At 40.0% G+C, this 19,226-nt stretch overlaps 4 protein-coding genes across 4 annotated transcripts; 2 read left to right on the top strand and 2 right to left on the bottom strand.

The window, feature by feature from the left end:
- The first annotated feature begins 308 nt into the window (after positions 1 to 308).
- Positions 309 to 1,844, top strand: LOC137578892 (uncharacterized). The gene is made up of 2 exons (XM_068292498.1): positions 309 to 452; positions 533 to 1,844. The coding sequence occupies exons 1-2, from the start codon at positions 450 to 452 to the stop codon at positions 1,676 to 1,678; spliced, it is 1,149 nt and encodes a 382-aa protein (XP_068148599.1). The 5' UTR covers positions 309 to 449; the 3' UTR covers positions 1,679 to 1,844.
- Positions 1,845 to 11,070: 9,226 nt separating this feature from the next.
- LOC137579334 (uncharacterized) lies at positions 11,071 to 12,386 on the top strand. Its single transcript, XM_068293064.1, has 2 exons — positions 11,071 to 11,166; positions 11,420 to 12,386. The coding sequence occupies exons 1-2, from the start codon at positions 11,164 to 11,166 to the stop codon at positions 11,855 to 11,857; spliced, it is 441 nt and encodes a 146-aa protein (XP_068149165.1). The 5' UTR covers positions 11,071 to 11,163; the 3' UTR covers positions 11,858 to 12,386.
- A 3,296-nt stretch (positions 12,387 to 15,682) lies between these two features.
- LOC137579194 (uncharacterized) lies at positions 15,683 to 16,524 on the bottom strand. Its single transcript, XM_068292899.1, has 2 exons — positions 16,493 to 16,524; positions 15,683 to 16,425 (listed from the first exon to the last, which is right to left on the bottom strand). The coding sequence occupies exons 1-2, from the start codon at positions 16,493 to 16,495 to the stop codon at positions 15,823 to 15,825; spliced, it is 606 nt and encodes a 201-aa protein (XP_068149000.1). The 5' UTR covers positions 16,496 to 16,524; the 3' UTR covers positions 15,683 to 15,822.
- A 1,478-nt stretch (positions 16,525 to 18,002) lies between these two features.
- On the bottom strand, positions 18,003 to 19,067 carry LOC137579193 (uncharacterized). Its single transcript, XM_068292898.1, has 2 exons — positions 19,029 to 19,067; positions 18,003 to 18,943 (listed from the first exon to the last, which is right to left on the bottom strand). Exons 1-2 carry the CDS (start codon positions 19,029 to 19,031, stop codon positions 18,044 to 18,046), a joined length of 903 nt encoding a protein of 300 aa, XP_068148999.1. The 5' UTR covers positions 19,032 to 19,067; the 3' UTR covers positions 18,003 to 18,043.
- Positions 19,068 to 19,226: the final 159 nt, after the last annotated feature.

Here is a 19,226-nt window from a genome sequence, read left to right as displayed (position 1 = left end):
CTTACAATCGCTGCTGATTACCAAGCACTAGTACACAACTTGGCAAAAAGGTTGCAGCATCACGACGGCAACAGAAACGGCAACAGCGACAACGTCTAAGACGATGACGATCATCATGCTGTACATGTTGTTGATGTTCATGATGATGATGATGATGACGATGATGACGATGACGATGACGATGATGACGATGACGACGTTGAGTCGTCTCCCCTAGCTACGACTGAGCCAAAACTAGTTGGCCAGCTCAAAAAGCTGGCACATCTCAACGAGCTTGGTATAAATTCGCTAAGGGAGAACGTTTTGGGCATCATTTGATTTTTTTGATTTTGCAACGAAGACGTCGTTGCCGCACAACCTAGGCAGACTGCTAACCCAGTGGATATATTTTTCGTGAAACCGGTAATAGAGATCGTGAGTGTAAGGAAAATTTAGAAAAGCCGCGAAAAATGGTAAGTTTTGCCCACACCTGTCTAGCATCGAAAGCTTGAACAATTGGTTTAACTATTTGTTTTTGATGACCATTTTGTAGCGCCTTTTGTTACCTTTGGTGGCTTTGATTGCCGTCGTTCAAGCGGATGTTTCGCATTTGGATACGGATTTACAAGAGGATGGATACCACTATAAGGAGCCATCGGTGCCATTTCCACCGCCGCCTTCTGGCAACGGTATCGAGGATTCGGGATTAATTCCAGGGCCGGCACCTACGGTGCCGGACGCAGGATATGTACCTCCACAGACTCAGCCTCCGGCACCACCGCGTCCTCGTCCATCGTATGGCCAACCAACCGCTCAACCCGCTCCGCCACCGCAACCTTCTCCATCGTATGGCCAGCCACCAGCTCAGCCTGTGCCACCACCACGTCCTCCTCCATCGGTTGGGCCACCCCCAAGTCAACCTGCCCCACCACCGCCGCGTCCTTCTCCGTCATATGGCCCGCCACCAACTCAGCCTGCACCACCACCACGTCCTGTCCCAAGTCAACCTGCACCACCGCCACCACCACCACCGCGTCCTTCCCCAACGTATGGCCAGCCACCAGCTCAGCCACCGCGTCAACCTCAACCACCTGCACCACAACCTGGGCCAGAGTATTTGCCACCAGACCAACCTAAGCCACGTCCTCCCATTCGCCCGCAACCACCAGCTCCTGTACCAACGCAGCCCAGGCCAACGAGTCCAGCCTATAGACCTTCACCACCAGCACCACAAACACCACCGCAACGACCAAGTCTTCCACCAGTTGGCGAGTATTTGCCCCCGTCCGGTGACAATGAAGTGACACCTCCTCAACCGCAACCCACTGCCCCAATACCAGGATATGGACAACCAGCACCACCCAGTCCTCCAGGCCCAAGCTTCCAGCCAAGACCTCCTACTCCACCCAGCCCTCAAGGACCCACTTATCAGCCACTCCCACCGTCACCACCATCTCCACCAGAGCCCACTTACCAACCACTACCACCGTCGCCACCAGCTCCACCACAGCCAACTTACCAACCACTCCCACCATCGCCACCAGCCCCGCCACAGCCCACTTACCAGCCGTCACCACCTGCACCACCAGCACCGCCCACTCCGGAGTACGGTCCACCACCATCTAGTCCACCAGAAGCCGGTTCTTTGGGTCCCGATGGTTACAATTATAACAAGCCGAATACTCCCTTTACCTTCTAAGCCTCCTAAGGGTCAGTCATTGATACTCTATTTCTATCACTCTCTTAATCTCCCATGCCACCATATGAAGTATTCTATGTAAAATCTAGCTTGGATACCAATCCCTTCCATCACACTTTTGTATATCGTTATTTTCAAATAAATTGAAAGACAAAAATAAATAAAACTGAAACCAATCAAACAAACAAACGGAGTAGCTGGCGTAGCTGGTAACACCATAAGCCATGTGGCCTTCTCTATGACAGCCTGTTGACGCGTCCAAGATTCATTGCGACGGTCATTAGAGCCGGCAGATGCCAAATATCAACGGTTCAAGTGCACGCCACACAGTTGCAGTTGCATTTGTGATTCCACTGACCAGGGGAACTGTGATGTAGCTGACTGTTGACTGTTTGTGGTTTGGTGGTGCTGGTTATTGTGTTAGGTCAAATCAATCACATGTGTTTTTTCCAGTAGGCGCCTGACGGAAATTCCAAGACCTGAGTCAAGCAGCCGTGAACATTCTCAGGTTTTAGTATATTTGCTGTTTGCTATAATGACTATACTATACATATAGACCCATAACGATCCAACGTTAGCCAACGATCAATCGATCGCCATACTTGGCCCATTCAAGGTGCCAACGAGCCGACGAGAAAATGGTAAAATGAATATAAATATGAACGAGGAGAAGGAGCGGCGGCGATAGCTATAATGACAGAGACAGAGTCGGAGACATGGGACGACGAACGACTCAATTCCCACAAGCTGTCGTCAGTCACTTAGTCAGTTAGTCAATCAATCAATCAATCAATCGTTAGGTTCATCAGTCATTTAGTCAATAAATTGAGTTAGCCAAGGCAACTTCATTAGGCCCAAAAAATCAACTGCGCCAAGTGAATGAGTGAGTGCATTTGTGGTTGTTGTGCAATTTTTTGGTTAGTTTTTCATCAAATGACGGGACGAATGGAAGAGGTTACTGGTGTGCTGAGAAGGGGGTCTGGGCTTGGGCTTGGGCTTGGGCTTGGGCCTGCCGCTGCTACTAATTACATAAGTATATTTAGTCGGCCTTCGATTTTGCTGCTAGTGGACACCAAGACACCAACAAAAATAAGAAAAAAGTCTAGCCCTAGAGCCCCCAGTTGGCTTTTGATTAACGTCTTAACGAGTACGCGGGTAACCCCAAAAGTTGTAGTAAGCTAAGGCTGGATGACCAATCTGTAATAGCCCTCGTTAATAAGAAAGGGACACAGAGAGAGAATGTTAGAAGCAACCCTCGTATGTGAGTCTACTGGGTGTGATTTATGTATTTTTTCCTTTTTTCTTGCTTTTGATTTTTCGCATTTCATTTTTATTCTTTTTTATCTGCTGCAGCTGCAGTTAGTTGTAGTTGCAGTTAAAGTTGCTTGTTTGCTTGATTTATTACATGAATTTGTTGTTTTGCGGCATGTCAAACGATTCGCCACGCATTGCTTTGGCTCTTTGTTTCGAAGAACAAGTTCATTAGTTCATCTGCCAATGTTCTATCATCCATAATGATCATAGCCAATTTGTTATCTTATCGATAATATCGATGGAGCCTCCGCCTAACCATATCTCATCTCTGACTCTATGATATGCCATCTCCTTCTATCCGGGTGTAATTTCCCAAAACGAGTTATAAATATTCCGGCACAGTCATTCACATTGACTAAGCACGCAAATGTAAATGCGAGTATTTAATATATTAAACAATTTTAAACAAAATTATTGTTTTTCTGTTAATTAGTAAACATTTGGCCAGCGGCTAAAAGAAGAATCGCTACAGCTTCCCCCGCCGAAAATTCTTTAATTATTCTATAATCGAAAAAGCAATATTAATTGATAAATTTATAATTATGACATAATAGACATGCCAAGAAATAAAGTCAAAATAGCGTCCAATGATTAATGCCCAAGAAGCGGATAGCTGCTGCTGTCAGACATATTACGTATACGTAATGTATGCCCCTGGCAAAATTCTTCATAACGCAATTAGTGACGCCCCTTGTAAATCCATCAAAAGGCGAAATTGCCCTTGGCTTACTTGCCTCTCTGCTTCTTTTGCTCTTTTTTTTGGTCCAAGTCATTCGGTAGGAAACGAAAAGCCACTCAAAATAACGGAGCAACTGCCAACAATAGCAGCAACGGCAGTCGTAACGCACTTAAATGTTTTTGAGCAAACATTGCGTACGATGATTTGTGTAGACGGCACAGGTCGAAGCGCTTAAACCTCCCGGCCCCCGTTTAAAACGAAAGAAAACAAAAATTACAAAAGAAAAACTCGACTTGAAAATCATTCACGCATGCAACTCTTAGATGCTGTAGATACGGCTCTTAGCTATAAGCCATCTCTAATTATAGCTTTAGCCCCAAACTATGCAAGTAGTTTGAGTTGTTTGACATGGCCAAGTTATTCACAATTCTAGCGTGGCACAACTCATGGCGGATACGGTTCATGTCTTTGCTGAGCTGAGCCAAGCCAAACGGAGCTTAATACAAAGCGCTTTCTATGAGTATTTAACGCAATCAGATTCGTTGTCCAACTTATGAATATTACCGGGTCACAAAAATGACTCATCGCAGTGACATGAATAAGAGTTTACAAAAATGTTGGCTTGATCGACAGGGATGCCTGCTTATATACTTAGATATGTACATATGAACATATAGTGTGAAACATAAACTTCTAATAAAGAACTACAAGCTTGTGTAATGCTTTTCCAGATTCATCAGCCGAACAATTTATTGATTCGATCTAGACAAGCTTAAATGTGTTTACCCATGCAAATGCAAAAACGCATAATCGAATTATGTCTGAGATGGGGTATTGCTTGACGTCTTCATTTATATCTGACTAACTACAACTTCCTGATACAGCTGACCGATATAATCGCATTGTATTGGCGGTATCCGCCCCTTGTTGCCACATCTAATGCCGCATCCGACTGTTAGACACAGTTGCTTGCCGAGACTTGCTTGAGACGAGCATAAATTAATCAATATAAGTTTATAAAAGTTTAACAACTGTTAACCTTCTGAGCGTTCAAGTGATGGCATATAAATCAAATGTTCAACAAAAAATATATAAAACCGAAGAGCAACAGCAGCAGCAGAAATTAACAAATAACAACAATTGGCAGCTGCGAATTATGATTGAGCGTGAACAGAAACGTTTAGCATCTGAAATTGCCAATTATGCATGTAGCCAATCTAGATATTTGGTCTTGGAAACGTTATCCATGGGTGTATTGGGAGGGGGCTACACAATTGGCGATCAATTTATACTTTCATCAATTAGATTAGATAAAACATTCTGAATGTGGTCGATCCCCAGTGGGAATTGACTTTGTTTATTTCATGCATATGCCAATCCTCTTAAGCCAATTTATCTACGGCCCAGGCGCCGGTTTATTAGATTAAATTAAACCTTAAGTCTTGGATTTGGTTTAAAAATATTATTTAGCCTGGGTTTGCTGGTGGAGGAAGACAGTGGAAGTGGTAGGGTCGCGGGTAATTGCTGAAATGTGTGTAAACGATTTTAAATTACTAAAGTCAGGTTTTGGGTAGGATTAGCATAAAATCAAGGCACTTTGTTAAGATATTAAAATTTAATTAGTAATGAACAAAAAGCCGAAACATTAATCAAACGAGCGGAGGCCTAGACAATGCATTGAGCGACAAATATGCAGACAACTATATAGATGATGATGAAGATTGGCCCGATTGGCGCCCATGTATCGAGTTGTCTTTACTTTTGTTAAACAAATTTTATAGTCCGGGCCAGGTGAGCGTGAAGCAATTAACGGCACGTCTATTTTTGGCTCTATTTGTTTATTTCGCTGGATTTTGAGCCATTGTCTGCAATATGCCTCTGTCTATGTGGGTCGTGCGCCATAAGGCCTCAGCTGACAGCAACTTGTCAAACAAATCCATAATACATGTCAAATACAATACACAAGCAACTTAAAGTAGCCTCAGTCAATCGTTACCCACAATGGGTATACATAAAAATGCAAATCCGAAGACGCTCTGTTAAACCGATCTTTACAATCTCTTTACAATTTTTAACCTTGGCCTTACACACAGAGATGCAGATACACCAGCAGACATATACATACACACATACAACAAAAGGCAACAGCAGCAGCAAATCAAGCAAATCATTTAAATCAATAGGCAACGGCAACTGATTCAGCTGCTGCACTCAAACAATGTCACAGCAGTTAGTCACAAATGAGCCGATTTGATACATTGGCAAATCCACACAATTAAGTTGGTTCCACTCATTCATATTCATTGGAGGCGGTTAAAAGAACTTTTACAGCAACTTCTTTGGCAGACAAGGCGGCGGGCCATTTAAGAACACCTCGCCGGTTCGTATCATCATCGTCATCGTCATCGTCTTCATCATCTTTTTGCCAGCTCAGCGCTGGCTTATGGCTGAAACTGGTTCTGACCTGGCCATTAGCCACCACCACTATCAACATTCAGGCTTTATAATGAGCATTTGCATTTGTGCAAATTAACTCAAATGGGATATAAATATAAACATTTAAATCGACTCGTTTTCGTAGATTCACTCTTGGACCCGCTACCAAGAACAAGTTAAACTTTGGCTTAAAGCTAAAGTTATATGTATTTTATTGTGTAGATTGAGGTATTAAAAACACTATGGCAATCAGTGTCATGTGATGATGTTTTTTGTTTGTTTGCATCTATGAACTAGATTTGTCACCCACCACAATAAACGAAATCAAACTATGAATGAAAATAAAGCTTACTCTTGATGGCGACTTTTCGCTTCCATTTTGATTGATTTTTAAGTGTTTGCTTGATTGTTTTTTACTTTGAGTATTCATTGGGCCAATCACAGTCTTAATGAGCTATTTAAATTGTGGAAAATTTGTTGCCATAATAAAGTCAAACCAAAGATCAGAGCACTTATTTCAGTGGACTGTTAAGAATATTAAGCAGTCTGACTACAGCTTCTGTTTACCTCTACAAATCATTTATATATTTTCAAAAACATTTGCCTATATCTTTTTTTCTGTCAACCCCAATTTCGATTTGTACAGTTGTTTTATTCCATTTTTCTGCAAAGATGTCGAACGAAAATAAGAAAACAAAAGCGATGGCTTGATTGGTGTCTTATTGGTCCCCTTTAATTTTTTGACCATTTTAACGGCGGCACGAGCTGTTAAAATGCTGCCAAAATACTGAAAAAAACTCTGCAAATTACTAGCTTCGAGCCATTGACGACGCGTCGCTGTCAGTCTTCAGATTTTAGCTTTGGTAGTGTTGCCTTTTTGCGATTGCTTTTTTTGTTTGCTCCTCCGTTTATATTTCTATTGTTCAATTTTTTGCGTGGCAAATTATGAAAAGAGCGATAAAAAACTAATTACTAAGTTAAATAAATGATTAGATGGAGTTCTCGTCGATGGCTACTAATTTCAATAATTAATTTATGCTGCCTATTAACTTTGATGTTCTCTTTGGTGCGGCTTTCACTGCGCGTGTGTCGTCCGCCGCCCGTGTGTCTCGGGTATCGGGTATATTGTCGATGGTCTTTGACTATGAATCTGGATTGACATTTTGGCTAGCAATTGAATTTGCATACTGCCCGGACAACTCTTCCACAAAGTTCTCGAAGTTATACAGATCAATCAAAGTCGGAAAGGCCTGCGTGCTGGATTGCCACAAGTGTAGTAGGTCAAAATTGAATTGGTTGAAGTGCAAAGTGGGGGGAACCTCTTTTATTAGCCAAAATGCAGAGGCGGAAATATTTGATTGTTTGAATGGCTTCTTAGAAATAATTTATTAAAGCACTTTTGTATATTTTCAAGTGTGTGAGAATGTTCTTAACGCTTTGTTGTTGCAGTTAACAATTTTTCGAAGCCTAAATTTTATTATTTTAAGGTTTCCACAAAATATAAAATAAGAGCACATGCCCTTGTTCATATGACTTGCATGCCGACTGTAAATCAATTACTTTTATTAGTTATATTCCGCCACAGTGTGGCCAACAGTAATTGGACAGGAATTCAATCTGGAAATGGTAGCTTCAAGATGACTTGATCTGGTATCTTTCATGTTAGTTTCAGCTGACGGCTAGAGTATTAAAACTTTGTTAAGATATTTTTTCTTATAATTTTGTGCGTCTCTATTATTACTTTTTAGTGTTTGTTATACTTTTCCGTAATTTATTGAATATTCATAATGTCGACATTAACTGCTGAGTGACCGACCACTTGGTTGGGGCTGGTGGTTCTTTTGAGCCTGGTTGTGGTGAATGTGCGGAAACACGTTAAAAATTTACGAGGCATTGTGCCAACACTTGACAAATAACACGATGGGAAGTACTGATACTATCGCTGCGTGTTTGTGCTTGGGCTAATTTGGTCGAATCCTAAGGTCGAATCCGTTGGAGCCCAAATGAGTATTGAAATGAAAATTGCATTGCGCATACGCCCTGTTCGCATTTTTCGGATCTACCGACCACGTCGATTGGAAAAAAACAGGGACCAGCGTTCGATGGCGATGATAATGAGAATGATTTGTTGTATTTGGCTCTTCACACGCGCTGAAAAGTATTCAAATGCTAATCAAACCGGCAGTCAGACAATGAGGCGTGTCTTTGATCCAATAAGGTATATACATCATCTGCATATGTATGTGAATATGTTCATGTATATATTTGTAGATATAAGCAAATTTATGCCAAAACGTGGGAATCTTTTGTGCTTATCAACAGCAAGTCTTGTTGTCTTGTAAATACCAGCAAAACAAATTTACCTATTAAAACTAACAGATTTATTATTTTTAGTATGTGGATCTCAGCCACGTTAAGAACATCATCATTTAAATGAAGGTGTTGGTCCAAGGTAAGTTCAGTTGGGCATGTGAACTCAAGGAATTCCACCGAACGATCGGTCAATGGCTTCCATATATGTATGTACGTTCATTTGAATCTTATCGATTTGCTTTTTGGGGCTGTTTTATTCTGCTGTTTATCAGAAGTGTGGGCAGTTAATTGGCTTGGCCAGGCATTTAGCTAATGATATGGTCATAAATATATAGAAGATTTCGATTGCCGGCATTTAATTTAATTCCCATCCGAGTATCGGCTTATGGCTATTGATTCAATTAAGTGATAGCCATGTTTATCTTTCTATTTCTCTCTCGACCTCATGCTGCCTCTGTTTCTCTCTCTCTTTCCGTCTCAGTTTAGCTCTATGCTAATTTGTGGAAAAGTTGATTTAGTTCCGGTGTTGGGTCACCATCACACAAAAACTATAAAGAATATATGTATATTAAAAAAAAAAAAAAAAAAGAAAGAAAAACAAAACAGCTAAATCTAAATCAGAGCTACTCCACTATATATAGACATAAATCTGCCACGCCCTTGTCCATGATTTATATATACCAACAAAGCTTTTGTTCTTCGCTATATTTGTTTCTGTATAGAATCATCCGAATGACATATTTTGCAAGTCAAATGCGTTGACGCAATAGCCAAGTGGCCAAAATGATGTCCGTTTAAGTCCAGATTTATGATTGTTTTTGTGTGAAACATAATATGCCATCAAAAGCATTATTAATTACTTTTTAAATTTTCTAATAACCGTAAAAATATATACGAAATACAATAGATTGCATGAAAAATGTGAACAACTCACAAATATCTACTGTACATACATACATACATACTTGTTGATGTATGTATGTATGTATGTGTATTTCCGATATGTCTTCTCTCATGTTGACAATTAATCAATAACAGCCAAAACGCAGGTGAAAGGCAAAAATGATGTCACATTTTTTTGGCAGTAACTACCAGTAAGTTTTTATAGACTAGTTTTAAGATCTATTCTGGATGATCCACAATCCATTGAAATTGATGACTTTCAAAAAAAAAAAGAAGAAGAAGAACGCCGATCCATTTGGTATTTCCTGTGACTCGGGTTGTTTTGATTTTTTTCGTCTTCGTGTGTTTTTTTTTAACCTTCATAAACTAACTATAACAAGAAAACCAAGGGAAATAAATTGTTATTAAAATTATTTTTATTGGCACTGCATTTGGGCGCTCTCAAGAGGCTGCTTCACTTTATTTGATTGGTTCATGTGATGGGGCCCAGGTGAATGTATTTCCCCACACGAAAAAGATACAAAACGAATAATATTTTGGTTAAACGGAAATGATGTATGCCCAAAAGCCGTTAAATTTGCTTCTGCTGAGGTCAAGTGTAGCCGTCGACGTAGACAAATAGATGGGCATAGACAATCTCCTCAAAATTGACATGATTGTCAAGTTTTTGTTTATCAAAAAGTTTAGCTGCTTGTCGCAAACAACTAAAATCCAGCTTAAAATTCAATTTATTCATTTTTATTCACATATGTATGTTATTGTTATCATATTTACTAGGTAATAAATCTTAAGCTTGGTATCTCCCTCCCCCCTCTATCACACACTCTGTTCTCCTGCCCATCGCTACCTTTTTAATACAGGATAGCTCTAGAACTTTAAGTAATAAAGAGAAAGTGCTCGGGGTTGGACCGGGTTTGTATCGGCCCTAGGAATAGATAACTAGGCCAGATATAGAATGGAGTGTATTATTGGATTTAAGCAATATTTAATAATAATTAACAGAAATTATATTATTTGTGTACTCTCAGACCTTCTTTGCAAAATGTATGAAATATTTAGACACCAGACCCAATTCTTATGCAATTAAAATCAGAATGTCACAGGCCAATTACAAAATGCCATAAAAAGCCACCCAAAGTACAGAAATTTGGGTTTTTAAATAGGGAAAAAATCTTTTAAAATTTTTAGTAAATGTTAGTAATTTCTAAGACAAATTTATATGTCACTTAACAAAGCATTATGCATTAAAGACGGGCAGGTTTAATTTTGATTTATTAAATGTTCATGAGAAACGATAATATTACTTGTAAGACTTAGGAAACGAACTTGACGTGAGATGGCGATGGGATTTGTAAGGAGTACATTAGCATTAGAACACGCTCCATCAATCTGTCTTGAATTGGACTGCGACTCGACATGCTTCGTGACACTAGCAAAGATACCAAAACAGATTGTCGGCTGTCCCTTCTTCTGGTCGTAACTGGCCAACAAACATCGTTTTTATTTCATTAAAATTTCGCTTTAAATCTGTTGTTGTTAATGTTGTTGCTGCTGTTGTTTTCGTTACTTTATTTATAACACCGCCGAAATGTTTGTGTGTGTCTTCTCGTCGGGTTTTTGACGGTCGTCGTTGAAGCTGCCGCCTCTCGCTCTGCTCTCAGGCCCCCACATAGTCGCCAACCGGACCATACCCAGATATAGTATAAATTTCATAGAAACTGACCAGCTCATCATCATTTGTGCTTTGAACTTCTTAAAGACGAAATTGCTCTGATCGCTACCGATTGAGAGATATTTTTGTATAGTGAACAAATAAACCCGAATCAAATAAACAATCAAAATGGTAATGATCCTTAAAAAGGAATTCAACAAATATGAACAACCAAAAGTGCTGGTGTAAAAATAATAAAGAACACATAAATAAATAATAATAGAGACAACAACCTAAAAAAGGAACGAAAACGAGTCAAGTGCGAGATCTGACAGGCACGAGTGCCCCTAAAAATAAACTTTGTACAACCATCGTCCACAAAAATAAGTGTAAAAATAATTAATTTTTTTTTCTGTTTTGTTTGGTTTTTTTTTTGTTTCGTCAGAAATTCTTTATGTTTGTTGCCTTGGCCCTTTTGGGTTATGCCGCTGCCGCCCAGTTGCCGGATTCTGCTACACAGGGTCCAAACCCCCAGGATATAGCCACACCAGAACCGGAATATATTGATATCGAAGAGCCCGCACCAGTTGCCCGTGCTCCGGCTCCAGCTCCCCTTCCAGTCGCGGCTTCTGCTCCAGTTCCGATCGCCCGGCCAGTAGTAGCACGTCCTGTAGCGCGACCTGTTGCCGCCGTTACTCACCAGCAATTCATCCAGCCACAGCCTATTCAGCAGCTTGTTCAGCGCGCCCAGTACCTGCCACCCCAGGTTGGACCCCAGTTGGTGCAGCAGCAACTGCCTGGCCATTCGTTCAGCAGCAAGAGCGGCTATCAGTACCGTCGTCCAGTCTATGTAAGACGTTTCTACCGTCTGCGTCGCTATTAAAACTGTCGCTATTGAGATAAATACGAACAATATCAAGGGCGACTTTTAGCACTTAAATTTGTCTAACCTTATTTAATATATGTTTTATTCTATAATTTTTTCTACATACACAACATATTTTGCCGTTTTTTTATTCACTTTACCCAAAAATATTTTCTCTTCCCATACCCCGATCCCGATCCCGTTCCTGTTTCCGTTTCTGGTCCCCGCTTTCAACTCTATCTGCATCACCAACACACCAACCAAAACCACAACCACAACCACCTGCACCACCACCTATCCCAACTTTACTTGGAACTGTAACTAGCATTAACCAAGCACATAAAACCACATAAACCACTCAACTACTCAACCAATCCAATCAATTTCGATCTATACTCTATCGATTCTATAACTAAAATCCTAAACAAAGTCGTTTCCCACGCCACTTGCGATGAAAAACGAATCAAACAATATACAAATACGAAAAGCCAAGAAAGAATGAATGAGAGAAAATCGAAACAAAACATAACAGCAAAGTACAAAGAGACAAATGATGTTCTATGAGCGCAAAACAATCAAAAGTATTCAGTTAATTGTTGATTTGCAAAAAGTAAAGTAAATAAATAAACGTAAATTATTTGTAAACGAAACAAAAACCGTCTATCTACTCTTCGACTGGTATTTCGAATATTTCATTCATTGAGCCAAGGTCTTTAGGGGAGTCTTATTTCATTATAACAATAATAGTAATCATATTCACAGCCCATCAAAGTACAATAAATGTGTCGAAATTGTATGAGATTCGTTCTCATTTTCTCATCTTGTACTTGACTGGAATGCCATTAATCACAAAATGGCCTGAAGTCGCACAGTTACTCTCATAATTCGACGTTCACGGTGTTTTTATTTGTTTTATCTAGCAAATGACAATGCTTCGCAGCTCAGCTTACGGCTGTTCTGTTACCCAAATCGATCACCCTTGGGAATCAAATGCTAAAACTGAAAGGATGTTTCAGGAGTTTTATGGTACAAAATATTAAAAGTATTAGAACTCCACTTCCTTCAAAAGGTTCTAGTAAAACTTTATGTCATCAAGGAGTGACAGTTCATACTGCTTAATGTGTTTTGTGTGTCTGTACGCAGAACTATGGCAGTGAGTGTACGGCATCTAATTACGTACTACTATTTGCATACGGAAGCTTTAGATAGAGATTCCTCATGGCACTGAGGTCGGACCACTTGCGTGGCTTATTATTAAATAACTTCTTGTGATTGTGATTTCCAACAAATTGGTTATAATTACTTATGCAGGTTTCTGCATGAGTCGAATCTTGACGGGTCGTAAACCAAAACTGGCAAGTATATAAATCTACAAAAAGAATACTTTCAAAATACATTAAATTAACCGGTTTGAACGAATTTGAGGAGATGCTTCTGCTTCTAAATTAAAAACAAAGTGTAAACAAATCTGATTTAAAACCCATCGCCATTCCATTTTAGTTAGTTGTCTAGTCGGGGTGGTCGAACAGGTGCGAAAGAGATAAACTCTCAAATGTTTGATGATCTTTTGATTGATGAATTGATAGTTGCTTTTTATACCCTTGCAAATGGTATTATAGATTGGGGCAGATGTTTGTGCCGCACAGAGCGATACTTTTCCCCCACAAGGCAAGCAGGATCAACAGCCGAATCACAAATCCTTAATATATTCGCAAGTTTTTCGCCGTCTTATGGCTAAATGTCACACCCAATATTTTGAAGTTATTTATATTTATATATATACAAACATATGAGCCACGGAAATTTACGAGGGTATCAAAACTGCGGCATGCCTGAAGTGATATTTTTTTATATTTATCATTGTTATGCAGCCTTTCAGGGGCAATCCACACACCAAAGATCGCGTATGCCAAACGTAGTGTGTTTTCCTGAATACCCATAGACAAGGGGCAATTATTGCATTGACCCTGAATCAACAAAACGTTACATGTACAGGAATATGTCAAAGTGTTGATTATGACAAATTATGTTTTTATAATTGTTTGTCTTAACCTTTTTTTGTCGAATGAATTATTGAAAACTCTTTTTAGTTCATGCTTTTTAGCATTAAATCAGTTAAAAGCCTCGTTAAGGTTTTACATTTTTCTGAATGTGTCAACAAATTGTGCTGATCTAAGTTCGAGAGTAAAGTTCGAACTGTTATACATAATGTTTTAAATACAAGTTTTATTTGGCATAGTTTCAGGCGTTTTCTAAGTTTGCCTAAAAGCTAGCAACAGTATACTTTTACTTGTGGATTTCCCAATAGTAGGCTAGGTTTTATATGATTAGGAGAAGGTATCTAGAAATACCCTATGTCTATGAGTATTTTAAACAAACATATAAACATAACTAATAAATTGTGTTAGTTAATTTTTTTCCCATTTTCAGGTGGACTCAGATTAAGTGCAGCAAAACTAAATAGGAGAGGAAGAGCTTAAATTAACACAAACATCTGGATCAAATGGTTAAAAGTAAAAGCAAATGTATGTTCGATGTTTTCATTAGAGTTCGCAAACACTTACTCCGTTTAGAAACATCGAAAATAAGTTTGTTAAAAAATTGTCTCACCTTTTCGCAAATTCAAAAAAAGGTTTTGCTTCATAGCATGAAATAAAGTTGATTTTAAGCGAAGTAATTTGTTTCTAGTTTTATTCAATATCTGTCATAAAACTAGGAAACGAATTTCATGATTTCGTTTTGTTTTGTTTATTTTTTCGCATGTGTTAGAGGCTTCTAACTCATTAGAAACTAGCTATACTGCCTAGGGTCAGTTCAACTTCCAGAACTGAACGCACATAAAGATACTTTCAAAAAGCAAATACCGATGAGGAATTAATTTATAGCTGTGTTTTATTAAACGTTAAGCTACTATAAACAACAGCGACCACAACAGCAAAAGCAACCGTTGCTGAGTAAATCATTTGAAGCATTTAAAACAAATAAACGTAATAATCTAATTAATTTGCATATCGATAACAAATTTGAAGTCGAAACTGGATGACGATGAAGTTATTTTGGTGGTGTTGCGGGCGGGCGGTCGAACTAGTTCTCCAAAGAGTCCATTTGCATAAAACCAACTCACTTGTGCCATTTGAAAAGCAGGAGAATGCCAAAAAAGTCTCAGAACTCAAAACTTTGTAGATTTTTGGTTATTGATTTCCTGTTTGCATTAATTTCACTTCATTTCATAAAGTTGGCGGGGGCGTTAACAGAACAGCGAATGATGATCCATCGCCTCTTCACACCTAGTCAGATCCAAAATAACAATGGAAGCGTTTGTTTTTAATCGATTCGTATATGTCATAAATCAAATTCATTCGAGCCATAAAATTAGCGCTTAAATATGAGCTTAAATCGTATTAGATTCAATTATTCATTGGATCCATGGCCAATAAATCAAATTGGAATTTGCCAATTGAATTTTATTTGGTCATATAGCATAACTCAGCTGAAACAAGATCTGAATTGAATTGAATTGAAGGTTCAGAATTCTTTGCCAGAGAGGGAAAGAGGTGTTCTTTTAAAGTTCATAACGGCATCGCCTGAAATTGTGAATTTCTCTTTATCAAGCTCATTTTCGTTGAAAGCGAACTTTTACTGGTCTGCCACCCCTCGTTTATGTGGGCATGAATGAAACTAAGTCTGAGAGTTGCTAAAGTTTTTGCTTTGGATTTGTATTTTTAGATTCATTGTACGCACACGTAATTATGTTGTCATGGCACTTCAGCCGCGACAAGTTCGTGGTCATATTTCTAATAGGATTTCCCCTCCCGGGCAAGCTCAAGTTCAAAGCAGGATGTGTGTCTTTTTGGCTAAGCTCGATTTATTTTTAGTGCAGTTAACAAATAAATAACTTCAAAACATCGATAAGTATATACACACATGATATGTAGTAGTGACGGCAAACATTAAGAAGTAGAATAAAAAAAATGGCTAAATTATTAGAAAAGGAAGGGCTTGGCGGGGGCATCATAGTGATAGCCGTCATCAGCACTACGTTGTGCCTCTTGTGGCGGCAAGTAGGAGTTCACAGGCTCCTCAAGGGGAGCAGCGTACGAGGGAATGGGGATTTTAAAAGTCGGCACTGGTGAAGGAGGCAAATATTCGACCTTTGGTTGAGGTGGAGGTGGAGGTGGCAAATATGATGGCTTGGGAGTCTCGACCTTTGCAATAGGCGCCACTGGTCTTACTGTGGGCAGTGGTACAGGAGCTGGGGTTGGTGCAGGCACTGGTGGCAAATAGGCCGTCTTTGGTTTCACTGGGATCGAGGGGGCTGGCTTCACTGTCTGAGGGGGCAAGTACACTGGCGGTGGCAGGGTAACAGCTTTTACAGGCGGCAAGTAAACAGGAGTTGGTGCTGGTGGTGCCACTGGTGGTAAATATTCCGGACCTGGCTTTGGTAAGTCAAAGGGTATGCTCGGGGGTTCGTAGTTATAGCCTGGATGTTCTTCATGGTGATGATGATGATCGTGATCATGGCCAAATAAATGCGAAACATCTCCGGCTGCCAGAGCCAAACTGCACATTACTACAAACAGGATATTCTGAGAGATAGACATTTTATAGAGGATAGAATCGGTGGAAAATAATTGAGAGTTAGGATTTACTAACCATTTTCAAAACGTTCTCGCTTCGTCGATCGGCTTCACTGAAATGATACAGTTTCCGGCAAGTGCCTCTTTATTTATACGTGTCAGCATCAAGTTGGATCTCGAGCCAGTTCACCGCTATAAAACGGTCGTCGGCGTTGCCGTCAACGCCGACGCTAGCTGTCAGTTAAGCGGCGTTTAGTAGTTATTTCACCCCTCGGAATTCTAATAAAACAAGAAAAAATCTCTTAATTCGAATCATCTTGTGCGTTGGCTTTTGTTTTTACTGCCAAAGTGGAATGGAATGGAATGGGGGAAGCCACATTTATGGACGTTTTATGCATAGATTTAAAGCAATTTTTGGCAATGTGCCGATCTGAACCATCAATTAAATAAGGCTTGGTTGGGCTAGGCATGGTCATGGCCAAACTGTTATAAATATGCCTACGGGTAGTTAAGAATTGTACAATGCATATTTAAAGGAGCTTCTTGCTCATAGCCGGAAGTCAATTTGTTGAAACATTATAGACTGCCCCCAAGCCCCCCCAAGCGCTGCAATACTTCTCATGTTGCCCATTGCATTTCATACGAATTAACCAACGTCTCGATTGATGTGTCACCTATTGGAATTCTACGACAAGTTAAGGGAGTGATACCCAATCGAATAGCAGTTTCGTATGCGTTTTCATTAAGTATTTAAACATCGTTGACAGCTCCATGAATTTAAAATAAATCTCTGTTGGCTTACCGGTTTTTTGGTGCAGTAAAACTAAAATCGGTTCCGGTTACTCTTCACTCAATGCTTTTCAGTTCTCTACTGAAAATTCTTTCTTGAACACGAAGGATTGTTGATTTTGAGCATTAATTCGATTGATTTATGTGTGAATTACTACCTACAATTACTATGAAAACAAATAAAATAGTTTCTAATGATTTCCATCCTGTAATTGAGTTTACTTTGAATAGTTTCATGTTATCGGATAGCATTGAAAAAAGATCAACCTGGTCGATTATGATCTTGATCTCAGCAGGCGGCTGCAATTAATAATTAGCGCTTGAGTTTGTTTCTGTAACAGACACCCGACATACTATATATAATGGTTCGTTGACTATAACCAATGTATAGATCATTATTCATTCATAAAGACCATAATTATGTGTCTAAAATCGCCAGACGCTTCAGGTGATGATGGGTCTAAAAGGTGCAGCGCGTGCGTTGACTACTTCAGTTGATTGGCCGCTTTCGATTTGGTTTATTGTTTTAGTCTCGAAGGTCAGTTCGAGCTACTGATCCATCGTTCCATCGATTCCATCGATTCCCGACCCTTTTCGTTTTCTGTTCAATGTAAATGTTGATAGTTAATGCCTCTGGCTAAGATGCCATTAATTGATTTGACTTTGACAATGACGAAACCTCTCTGATGAAATTTTGAGTTTCAAATTTCTTTTTCATTTTTGTTTTTGAATGATTTTTTATTCGCGCAGAGAAAAAAAAAACTTAAACTAAGATGCAGATATTTGATGAGGTTTTTGTTTCGCGGTTTTGGTCTAGTGGGTGTGTGTGTGTACTGTCCTAAAGCTTGAAGCGCCTGAGGGGCTGCTTGTAATGATAACCATGATCATGGTGGTCATGATGGTCATGATGTTCATGATGGGAGTGCTCCACGGGCAGCGAACTGGGAGCTGGATCCAAAGGAAGTGCATACGAAGGGATAGGAATGTGAAAGTGTGGGTCTGGTGGGGCCAGGCTGGACTCAGGTGGCAAATACTGAACTTCCGGCTTGGATGGGGGCAAATACGTTGCCTTTGGAGCTGGTGCTGGTGGTGGTGGCGGTGGTGGCAAAACGGGCAGTGTCTTGGGAGGCAAGTATTTTGGTGCAGGCTGGGGTGGCAAATACTTGGGCGCCGGCTGTGGAGGCAGATACTTCACTTCCGGTTGAACGGGAGGCAAGTAGGTGGCCTTGGGAGTAGGTGGTGGTGGTGGTGGTGGCAGACTTGGTGGAATTTTGGGTGGCAGATATTTTGGTACTGGTGGCTCAGGTGGCAAATACTTTACTTCCACCTTGGCGGGTGGCAAATATGTTGTCTTTGGCACTGAGGGTGGTGGTGGTGGTGGAGGCAGCGAAACTTTAGGTGGCAAGTACTTCTTGCGTGGTTTTTCCGCTGGCAAGTAGGTGGCCTTGGGTGTTCCATAACTATATCCACTGGGAACCTCATGATGATGATGGTGATGTTGTTGTGAAAGGCTTTCAGGACTGTAGTGCAAATCAATATGCAGATCGTGATGGTGATCATGGTGATCATGGGCCGAATGTGAGTCATAATGATCGTGTTCATGGTGGTCATGATGATCATGATGATCATGGTGATGCGAATGGCCTCCATCCAAGCCAAAGTTATGCAGCAAATGGGAGACATCGGCTCGAACACTTAGGCTCAGGCCTAACAGGACTATTAGGATCACTAAGGGTTTCTAGGATGCAACACACAACAAAAAAAAGAAAAAAAAAATAGAAATTAGAGCGTTTAACAAAGATGTGGTGGGCGGTCCTTTTTACCATATTGGCTGATCGATGCTGCTGCTGCTTGCTGACAACTTGAAATAATGCCTATCTGCCCAGCGGTTTCGTCTTTTATACATCAACACAAACTTGCATTCCGATGATTTTCGATGGGAAGCAATCAATATTATCTCTTTGGATTGTTTTTCTGTTTTAAGTTTTTGAGACAAAGGCCAGTTATAATTTGGCTGCCCT

The sequence above is a fragment of the Drosophila tropicalis genome, unplaced genomic scaffold (genome assembly GCF_018151085.1).
Source record: "Drosophila tropicalis isolate 14030-0801.00 unplaced genomic scaffold, ASM1815108v1 contig_694, whole genome shotgun sequence".
NCBI lineage: Eukaryota > Metazoa > Arthropoda > Insecta > Diptera > Drosophilidae > Drosophila > Drosophila tropicalis.
This window is presented reverse-complemented; position numbering and strand designations above follow the sequence as displayed.